At 40.4% G+C, this 11,814-nt stretch overlaps 1 protein-coding gene across 2 annotated transcripts in view; it reads right to left on the reverse strand.

Annotated features, from left to right (window-relative positions):
• LOC124592586 (arf-GAP domain and FG repeat-containing protein 1) overlaps positions 1-10,988 on the reverse strand; it is a 94,565-nt gene extending 83,577 nt beyond the window's left edge. Inside the window, exons 1-3 of one of the 2 annotated variants that reach the window (XM_047131849.1) lie at positions 10,892-10,988; positions 10,582-10,804; positions 2,006-2,099 (exon numbers count right to left, since the gene is read on the reverse strand). In XM_047131849.1, the coding sequence (XP_046987805.1) occupies positions 2,006-2,099; positions 10,582-10,745 (258 nt within the window). In that variant the 5' untranslated portion in view covers positions 10,746-10,804; positions 10,892-10,988. Of the gene's footprint in view, positions 1-2,005; positions 2,100-10,581 lie in introns of both variants that reach the window. The other variant, XM_047131850.1, reaches the window with a different exon arrangement.
• Between the last annotated feature and the right edge of the window lie 826 nt (positions 10,989-11,814).

An 11,814-nucleotide genomic window follows, 5' to 3' on the forward strand; every position in this document is an offset into this window, starting at 1 on the left:
CCCTGGGGAGGATGCTGCCATTACATCCTACATAAATGCAACACAGTGCCAGTCCCCGCAGTAAGTGGTTTTAACTCCTGATTTTAAGTGATGTGGCTTGAAAACCAAGAATATTACTAAAGCATGTCACTGTGAAAGACTAAGGACACACGGTAAGGTATAGCAAGAACTAGTGGAAGTCTATTTTGAGGCTGAGAGGGCACATACATGTGACGAAAGACAGAGAGAATTGGAAACCCGTGTTAATGTTGTTGAGGGTAAATAGAAAGAAACAAAGTGTAACTGGAGAGATTTAAGGAAACGGCATTTGTAAAAAATAATGTCGTGGCCACCACAGCTTAGTATGACCATGGGATATTTTGATTAGAACTCATCAAATATTTAATACAAAATCACAAGCATAACCATGAAAAATTCAGCTCTTTTCAAACTATTACGAGAGAGGAGCTGCAAGCTAGAACATGCAGATATGCCATGGAATAAGAATTACCAGTACTTCAGGAAGGACTGGCACTAAATTCACACATTGTTACTGATTATGCCTACCTACCACAGAAACAACAGAAGGCTTAAGCACTTTGTAGAAATGGAAGTCCTAGAATCTAAATTTATATTAGCCCCCGATAGAAGAAAATTTTGTCACTAGCAATTACATAGTGGTTACACACAATACTGGAGACACTTGCGGATCGTGTAATAATCAAATGGGAAAAATTTAAAAAAGCTCACGGATCTGGTACAACAAACGTACGAGGAGGACAGAGGGATCACTGAGTTAGCCACAAAGGAGAGATTTCAAATATAACCTTTGATATGAGCATCAGGATGGCAAAAGACGGCTTGGATGTCAAGCCATCTTTGTACTCCTTACCATGCAAGAGTACAAGGAACTGCCAAGTCCAATATGTACAACAATGAGATCTGTGAGTACTGCAACATTTGAATGATGTTGACCCTGAATTCAGTCTAGTTTACAATAAAGCCTCGGCATCACAAGGGATATTGTGTAAAGACTGAATATATCAGCTTATGGAATGGCCAGTCGTGAGCTCATGTTTCAGTCCACTTAGCACACTGCGGATATGTCTGAAAGACATGTATGCTATGATCTTGTTGCATCGCAGACTTTCGATGAACTTTTACAGTTTTTCATTATGAATGGTAGCATTTACCACAGAATAACCTCTGAAGACTTAAGCCCACATGCATATCAGGTCATAATACACATTCATGGAGAACATACGTCATTCTGAAACATTCACTCTCTTTTGAAAACCATTCAGAATAAATGGGTAAGTGACTTTGTTTTTGACAATTAGTGCATTTCTGATGCTGTTCATGCAATGAATAAGGACCCAATGATGGCACATTGCACATGTTATCTATAAACAATGAACCTGTATGTGATAGCAACAAATGTTGTCAGTTACTGTTCATGCAGAGCACCATATTTTCAAAGCATGTTCCATCAGTACGTTTGATCTCTGTCACACTGATTACTGGAAGCACATTATCAAAAATTTGGAAACCGAATCTCTAACATTAGCTTGAAAGCAATGCTCTTAAGTCACTCGGCCACACCTCGTACACTGTTAATTCATAGCTTCCACCTACCACAAATTGTCTTCGACTCATTTCAAGTTGCAGTGTGTCTGCAGAATCATAATGTGTGGAACAGATAGACTGGCTTTTCAAGAGAATCAGAATTATTACTGGAGCAAAATCTCTTCCTTTGGAAAAGTATTCCCTATGCTGAATTTTACTGACTGGTTAAAGGTGTGTGCCTCAGCAGACTTTTAATCAGGAAACAGGATTCATTAGCTGTGACTAATACTGTGTGTGTGTGTGTGTGTGTGTGTGTGTGTGTGTGTGTGTGTGTGTGTGTGTGTGTGTGTGCGCGCGCGCGCGCGCGCGTTACAAAGAGAAAATAACTTACTGAATATAAACACACTAGTTAGCTCACAACGAGTTATAAAAAAGGCAAATATGAACCATATTTTGTTACCTCATTTCCTCTCGATTTCACCATATCAATTTCCTCAGGCGTAAAACTGGCCATGGATATTGATTTTACCCTGTGAGGTGGTGTCAGTCCGCGGCTGTGAGCAGTAAATTGTAATAAATAAGCTGATAATTGCAGAAATATTAATGAAAATATTTATTTCAAATTAATGTTAAAGAAGACAGCAAGCAACAATATTCATTATTTTCTGATATATAATAGTGCTGGAACAATATTATACAGACAACACATGCAGAAGTTTTATATTGCCACAATTATTTAAGATAGGCATGTATTAAGCACAAAGACATTCAGATACATCATATGCATAATCAACCCGGGGGGAGGGGGGGGGGGGGGGGGAGGGTGGAGGATTGATCAAAATCTTAGGATTACTGTAGGGCTAATTTTGTCTCTACAACCTATTACCTATTATGGAACATGACGTTTTGTGTGTGATGGCCTGTTCACACACACACACACACACACACACACACACACACACACACACACACACACACAGCCAGCCCGACAGACACAGAGGGGTGGGGGTGGGGGGGAGGGAAGGAGGGAAGGAGGGAAGGAGGGAAGGAGGGAAGGAGGGAGGGAGGGAGGGAGGGAGGGAGGGATGGAGGGGGGGAGGGGGATGGATGGATATCTTGAGATGGGTGCACATCGAGGTCTTCAGCACACACGCGAAAACAGTTTGAGACAAGAGAATACATTTAACAGGAGTATACAACAGCACAGAAACTGAAAGTAACAAAATGTGGGAAAATATATAGGTGTGCCCACAAACTGAAGCATGAAACGCCAATATTAAAACATCAACTAAACAGGAAGAAAGCGGTTGTTGCTGTTGTTGTTGTTGTTGTTGTGGTCTTCAGTCCTGAGACTGGTTTGATGCAGCTCTCCATGCTACTCTATCCTGTGCAAGCTTTTTCATCTCCCAGTACCTACTGCAACCTACATCCTTCTGAATCTGCTTAGTGTATTCATCTCTTGGTCTCCCTCTACGATTTTTACCCTCCACGCTGCCCTCCAATACTAAATTGGTGATCCCTTGATGCCTCAGAACATGTCCTACCAACCGATCCCTTCTTCTGGTCAAGTTGTGCCACAAACTTCTCTTCTCCCCAATCCTATTCAATACTTCCTCATTAGTTATCTGATCTACCCATCTAATCTTCAGCATTCTTCTGTAGCACCACATTTCGAAAGCTTCTATTCTCTTCTTGTCCAAACTATTTATCGTCCATGTTTCACTTCCATACATGGCTACACTCCATACAAATACTTTCAGAAATGACTTCCTGACACTTAAATCAATACTGGATGTTAATAAATTTCTCTTCTTCAGAAACGCTTTCCTTGCCATTGCCAGCCTACATTTTATATCCTCTCTACTTCGACCATCATCAGTTATTTTGCTCCCCAAATAGCAAAACTCCTTTACTGCTTTAAGTGCCTCATTTCCTAATCTAATTCCCTCAGCATCACCCGACTTAATTAGACTACATTCCATTATCCTCGTTTTGCTTTTGTTGATGTTCATCTTATATCCTCCTTTCAAGACACTATCCATTCCATTCAACTGCTCCTCCAAGTCCTTTGCTGTCTCTGAGAGAATTCCAATGTCATCGGCGAACCTTAAAGTTTTTATTTCTTCTCCATGGATTTTAATACCTACTCCGAATTTTTCTTTTGTTTCCTTTACTGCTTGCTCAATATACAGATTGAACAACATCGGGGAGAGGCTACAACCCTGTCTTACTCCCTTCCCAACCACTGCTTCCCTTATATGTCCCTCGACTCTTATAACTGCCATCTGGTTTCTGTACAAATTGTAAATAGCCTTTCGCTCCCTGTATTTTACCCCTGCCACCTTTAGAATTTGAAAGAGAGTATTCCAGTCAACATTGTCAAAAGCTTTCTCAAAGTCTACAAATGCTAGAAATGTAGGTTTGCCTTTCCTTAATCTTTCTTCTACGATAAGTCGTAAGGTCAGTATTGCCTCACGTGTTCCAGTGTTTCTACGGAATCCAAACTGATCTTCCCCGAGGTTGGCTTCTACTAGTTTTTCCATTCGTCTGTAAAGAATTCGTGTTAGTATTTTGCAGCTGTGACTTATTAAACTGATAGTTCGGTAATTTTCACATCTGTCAACACCTGCTTTCTTTGGGATTGGAATTATATATTCTTCTTGAAGTCTGAGGGTACTTCGCCTGTTTCATACATCTTGCTCACCAGATGGAAGAGTTTTGTCAGGACTGGCTTTCCCACGGCCGTCAGTAGTTCCAATGGAATATTGTCTACTCCGGGGGCCTTGTTTCGACTCAGGTCTTTCAGTGCTCTGTCAAACTCTTCACGCAGTATCATATCTCCCATTTCATCTTCATCTACATCTTCCATTTCCATAATATTGTCCTCAAGTACATCGCCCTTGTATAGACCCTCTATATACTCCTTCCACCTTTCTGCTTTCCCTTCTTTGCTTAGAACTGGGTTTCCATCTGAACTCTTGATATTCATGCAAGTCCTTCTCTTATCTTCAAAGGTCTCTTTAATTTTCCTGTAGGCGGTATCTATCTTACCCCTAGTGAGATAGGCCTCTACATCCTTACATTTGTCCTCTAGCCATCCCTGCTTAGCCATTTTGCACTTCCTGTCGATTTCATTTTTGAGACGTTTGTATTCCTTTTTGCCTGTTTCACTTACTGCATTTTTATATTTTCTCCTTTCATCAATTAAATTCAATATTTCTTCTGTTACCCAAGGATTTCTACTAGCCCTCGTCTTTTTACCTACTTGATCCTCTGCTGCCTTCACTACTTCATCCCTCAAAGCTATCCATTCTTCTTCTACTGTATTTATTTCCCCCATTCCTGTCAATTGCTCCCTTATGCTCTCCCTTAATCTCTGTACAACCTCTGGTTCTTTTAGTTTATCCAGGTCCCATCTCCTTAAATTCCCACCTTTTTGCAGTTTCTTCAGTTTTAATCTACAGGCCATAACCAATAGATTGTGGTCAGAGTCCACATCTGCCCCTGGAAATGTCTTACAATTTAAAACCTGGTTCCTAAATCTCTGTCTTACCATTATATAATCTATCTGATACCTTTTAGTATCTCCAGGGTTCTTCCATGTATACAACCTTCTTTCATGATCCTTAAACCAAGTGTTAGTTATGATTATGTTGTGCTCTGTGCAAAATTCTACCAGGCGGCTTCCTCTTTCATTTCTTAGCCCCAATCCATATTCACCTACTATGTTTCCTTCTCTCCCTTTTCCTACACTCGAATTCCAGTCACCCATGACTATTAAATTTTCGTCTCCCTTCACAATCTGAATAATTTCTTTTATTTCATCATACATTTCTTCAATTTCTTCGTCATCTGCAGAGCTAGTTGGCATATAAACTTGTACTACTGTAGTAGGTGTGGGCTTCGTATCTATCTTGGCCACAATAATGCGTTCACTATGCTGTTTGTAGTAGCTTACTCGCATTCCTATTTTCCTATTCATTATTAAACCAACTCCTGCATTACCCCTATTTGATTTTGTGTTTATAACCCTGTAGTCACCTGACCAGAAGTCTTGTTCCTCCTGCCACCGAACTTCACTAATTCCCACTATATCTAACTTCAACCTATCCATTTCCCTTTTTAAATTTTCTAACCTACCTGCCCGATTAAGGGATCTGACATTCCACGCTCCGATCCGTAGAACGCCAGTTTTCTTTCTCCTGATAACGACATCCTCTTGAGTAGTCCCTGCCCGGAGATCCGAATGGGGGACTATTTTACCTCCGGAATATTTTACCCAAGAGGACGCCATCATCATGTAATCGTACAGTAAAGCTGCATGCCCTCGGGAAAAATTACGGCTGTAGTTTCCCCTTGCTTTCAGCCGTTCGCAGTACCAGCACAGCAAGGCCACTTTGGTTATTGTTACAAGGCCAGATCAGTCAATCATCCAGACTGTTGCCCTTGCAACTACTGAAAAGGCTGCTGCCCCTCTTCAGGAACCACACATTTGTCTGGCCTCTCAACAGATACCCCTCCGTTGAGGTTGCACCTACGGTACGGCTATCTGTATCGCTGAGGCACGCAAGCCTCCCCACCAACGGCAAGGTCCATGGTTCATGGGCGGGAAGAAAGTGGTAGGAGGAGGTAAAACAAAGCAGCATATGGATGTGGCTGATTGCAAAAAAAAAAAAAAAAGTTAAGCCAGCCACCCTGCAACACACTAAAACCTCAAGCCTAAAAGCTTAGGCCAGAGTGCAGACACATCAGAAAATTTTAAAACTTTAGTCACACTCATCTCATCATCAGCTAAAATACAAATAGAGGGCGTATCTCAACCAACATTGGCTCCAGCCCTTGCATCACAGTAGAAACATATGGCGCACAGGGATATGCACATCACAAGCATCACAAAATTGGGGGAGGGGGGGGGGGGGGTCCTCTTGCTGTAGTAAAAAGCTGTATTAAGAGGGTAGTGCCCAATTTGAAAACGGGTGAGGTTCACTTCATCCCACTTGAGCGAACCGGCAGGAGGAATGCCACAGGTGGAGAGTTGAATTCACCAACGGCAGCTTATTGTCTGTTACTGTCAGCCATCCATTCCTCATCCCGCAATTGTGCAAACTTCCTATGTAGTACATAAATGAGAGCCTGTATGGGAATAGGACACTGTGCCACATTCTGTTCTCTGCAGGCCTCCTTGGCACCCCGATCTGCCTGTTCATTTCCCACCCCACATGCCCTGCACCCATCAGAACGACACCTGCTTTCCCTGCCATTGAAGCAAGTATAGCAGAGATGCTGATTTGCAGATAGGCACAACAACAAAAAATTTGTGACAGTCTTTTTGTTGTGCCTATGTGCGACTCAGCATCTCGACTACATGGTGAGTAGCAACTTTCCATTTCATAATATTGTTGCCTTCTCTGTATCATATCTCATTTCCATAATACAATTGCAATATGGTATTTGTACCAGCTGCAGTTAGCCTTTTGTACCCTGTATATTATCAGATACCTTCAGAATTTCATAAATTATATTAACTTTGTCAAAAACTTTTTCTAATGACAAATATGTTAAAAATATCTTCTAAAATTAATCACAGCGTTTGTAATGTCTTGCATGTTCTTACATTTCTCCAGAAACCAACTTTATCTAGCTACATGGTTGGCTTCTACCAGATGTTCCACTTTTTTGTAAACAGATGGCAGGTGGTTTAGCCTTTGGGAACCATGCCTTATTACATAAATATGCTGTGACAACTGAAAATTTGTGCCAGACCGAGACTAGAATCTGGATTTCCTGCATATCAGGAGCAACTGCCAAATCATTACCATACTTGACCACACCTACAACCCTGACTCAAACTTTCATCGTCACCAACAACACCATTTCACATTATTGCACTTTCATCGATTTAATTCCCAGCAAATCATTCATTTCATTTCAGTGCATATAATTTATTTCATACGTATCTCTTGCGGCACAGTAAGACACAGTTCTTGATGGACGCAGTTTCCCACAGTGGCACTGATCCCACACATTCCATGCAAGAACTGCAAGTAGTAGTGTTCAGAAATCAATGCAGAAATATCACTGATTGTAGGTCTGAGTCAGAAATGGAGCTGCACTCAGATAGCCTAACAGTTAAGACGACTGTTTGCAAAACGCAGAAAATCCAGGTTTGATCCTGATGTGGCAAAAATTTTTCAGTTGTCCCTACAATTCACTACACTGCAGTTTAAACATACAGTGGAACCTGGTTATAACAACATTCAAAGGACCTTCAAAATTATTTTGTTATAAAGGATCATTGCTGTGACAAATATTCGTTACTTTCAGTCTTTTGTGGTGGCAAATGAAACAGGACAAATTTATTTAGCCTTTTTTTATTTTCATACAGTTTTCACTATTCAACTTACATGGATACAGTATATACAGCAGTGTATCTAATACTCACCAAACTTCTTTACTCAGGAATGAAATCATCAATCATTTTACTCTGCTGTTTATCTGCCCAATACACACTTGCTAAATTACATTCCATATTCATTTGCAATTTCACTGCTTCCTCCCCAGCTTCATAGAACATATTCCTGGCTTCTAATGTATCACTCACGGTAAGGACATACTCTCCTCCTCCTCCTCCCCCCCCCCCTCTTCTTCTTCTTCACCTCCCTCCCTCACTCACTCACGGCACTATGACCCCTATTCTTCACTTAATTTACAATTTTGTCTCCAGTTTTCACTTTGGATGTAACAAGCTCAAGCAATTTCGTCTCCAGTTTGCACTTTGGATGTAACAAACTCATCATCTACTGTTGCATACATTTCATAGTCGCACTGATTGAGAATTTCACAGTTGATTTCTGGCAAAGATGCACACGATGGCAGATCATCAGTGTCACTGAACATGTCTTTAGTTTCAGCAGCATGACGGAAACAGTTCTTGATGGCTTGGGCTGTGACCCAGCTCCAAGCTTTAGTAATGCATTAGTCATTGACTAACGTTTCATCTGAAACTCTCAAAAAATCACTATTCCTTACTTTCTTACCCTTCCTCCACCTGTCCCCCCCCCCCCCCCCTCTTCTTCTTCTTCTTCAAGTTTAGTTCGCATTCCATATTCGATAAATTACGATGTGAATCTATGTCCGCTTTTGGAAATGGTTGCTTGGTTGATTCAGGTGAGGGGACCAAACAGTAAGGTCATTGGCCCCATGATCTAGGATGGCAGAAATTAAGGCAGAACCAACACAAACAGCACAGTCCACTCAAGGGAAAGGGATAACGGTACACAGAGGGAAAAGACTCTTGAAAATATTTCTAAATTTGTTTCACTATTATATAACCCATTTGAAACCTTCCAGTGTGCCCCAGTCTCTTCCATGTATTCAACTTCCTTCACTGTTCTTAAACAAAGTGTCTTCAATTAATAAATTGTGGGCTGTTCAAAAAGTATGCCAGGAAGTTTCCCCCTTTCAGTCCTCTCCATCTGTGGTATATTGTGGCATCATATCTATCTTGGCTAAGGTAATATATTGATAATATTGTTCACACCCATTCCTTTTTCTTGGTCATTATTAGACCAACTTCTGCACTACCCAATTTTCTTTTGACCACCCTATATTCTCCTTATCATAAGGCCCATTCCTCCTGCCAATGCATTTCACTTGTTACCATTTTATCCAACTCCAATCTATTCATCTCTCTTTTTAGTTTGTCTAGCCTACCAGTATTATTAATGTATCTGACAGTTCATGCTCTGACCTGTAGAACATCAGATTATCAGATCTACTTTTTATTCTGACAATAACCACTACTGATCCCTGCCCAAATATGAATGGAGGACTATTCTTGACTATTTTACCCCAGAGTACTCCTTCACTAAACCACACAGCAGAGGTCCATGCCCTCAGAGTATATAACTGCTGTACTTTTTCCCTCGCTTTCACGGATTCCACAGAACCAGCATAGTAAGACCGTATCAGCTCAGGTCAAAGGAACATTAAATTCAGAAAGCCAATAAATTGGAGGCACAATTGTTAGCTAGTACATACCTTCAGAGCCAAAATGTGTACTGCCACCTATGGACATACACCTAAGTGTTTATCACATCACATGGGCTATTTGGATTCTCTTACCTGATACCGTTTTCCTGAAGTATGAATATGGAAACTTGCTCTTGAACACATCTTCATGTGTGACCGATACATAGGGGATTGCGGTATATCCCTAAGAGTACGTCATCAGTTTTTTAATACAATGGACTGGTGTTAATAGAAAACAAGTATATGTAACAGTACATGAAAGAACAGTTATACCTAACACAATGTGACAGTGCATTTACCAAACAGATTTCATACGTTGCTGTTCTTTAGTAATAAAACCAGTAAGGTGTCCCATAACTATTTCCAACTTCATGCCTTCATGTTTTGTGGTGCATCAATGTGTCATATTCTTATGTGCTGCCAATGAACACTAAAATCCAGTTCTCTTAATGCCAATGTTTATATAAATAACAGCGCTACTTAATCGGCTTCTGGAGAGGACCGATAACAAGGATGATAACTAACTCTGAATTAATAGTTTGGTAACATTAATAGGTACGTCGTAAAACAGGGTAAGTTTGCGTAAACAAAGTACAAAATAAAAATTTCAACGCTTTTGAGATCAGAATTCTTGATTTAAGAGAGAGCTATTTGTTTTTTTAGTCGGCGAGAATGACAGTATAACAAAAAGTGAAGTACCATGTAATGAAAGAGCCTTGTAAACACCCAGTAATTCACAGCGGAATGGGGGCTACTGTTCCTTCCCGCGAAAGATTGTTTTTCTGATAAGCGTTTAGATTACGTTCGCCCCTTTTTCGCACTAGCACATGCAAAAAAATAATTCAGCACTAATAATGAAATATTCATATGTCGTTAAAATGCAACCGCACCACGATGAGAGGCAACAGCAATGTTACAAACAGGCTGTCAGAACCCGCTGTCAGTGGTGCATTTGCTGTATAATGAAGTCTTTTAACAATTAACTGATAGCAGTTATACACTTACAGCATCCCCGAGCATGTTGTGCAAACAAATGATCCAATTGTCATGTTCACGTAAGTCGGCCCTCTCTGATGACAATCAAAACACTCTTTGTTTGCTGGTAACGACACTAATTCCCGTAATATTTTTAAATGCTTCTCATCTTGCTTCTTCCGTGCGGAGGCCATGTTGCATTTCTCTTCTTTATTCACCAGCGCACGTCTCTCAACTACAACGATTTGATGGGCTGCAACACAGATATTCAGGGGCAAAGGTCGTGGAACTGTGCCCTGTCGTCGGTTAGACAGTAAAACGCTTAACACGTTATAGTTACATCAATAGACTTTTTTGCCTCATATGTATTACTCAAATCGCCGCTGTCAGCCGCCCAACTCGAGGTACTACCCACATTCCAGTACACAGCCAATATTCGAGGCACAATGAAAGCCAGTTACCTATGTTGTTTAAGCAAAAATAAAGATATTAAGTTAAATTCTTTGTAGATTCGTGTGGTGCGTGAAAGCATTGGAAGAACTGCTCATTTTCTATCTGGCATTATCGTTTTAAGGCTGAGTATTTTGTTTTAACTTTCACCAAGTAATCAGAAACTGAGCTACGACTGATGTTAGACGAGTGTTAGGCGTGTTTTTGAAATAACTTGAAAATGTGAACAAATGATATTGCCTGACAATGTCTTGTCTCCCTGTGGGTCTACTTATGTATCTTCCTTGCATCTCGATATTTTATCAATAATATTAATTGAAAATAAGCATTAAATGCGTGAAAGGACGCCCACAAGTTGCCAAACGAGTAGTGGAAATTCAGAACTTTTATGTTTCTGAAAACGAAGATCCTTTAGAGAGAATTACACCGTCGCTGTGCGCGCATATTTTGAAACTAATTCACTATTTTCGTTATTCTGAAAAAAATCCCACACAGGTACGAAAAATTAGCAAAAGCAAGGCTTACACTTATGAAACCTATGACAACGCCCCAAAAAAAATCTTTTTTTTTTTTTTGCCTGGACCCAGGCTACACTAGTGAATGTCTGCAAACAATCGAGTCGATTTATTTCCAGCATTGTCATGTTTACTTCAACTTATTTCCGTGACTAACAGAGCTTCGCAGATTTTAATTTTTTTTCTTTCGGTTTTCAAAGGAAGTATGCAGTATATCTCTTTTTTTTTTTAACATTCATAGGCAGCTGTCGAATTGTGGGATTACTCGCACGCCGAAACAACCACCATTTTTGAGCGA

This window comes from Schistocerca americana, chromosome 2 (genome assembly GCF_021461395.2).
Source record: "Schistocerca americana isolate TAMUIC-IGC-003095 chromosome 2, iqSchAmer2.1, whole genome shotgun sequence".
NCBI lineage: Eukaryota > Metazoa > Arthropoda > Insecta > Orthoptera > Acrididae > Schistocerca > Schistocerca americana.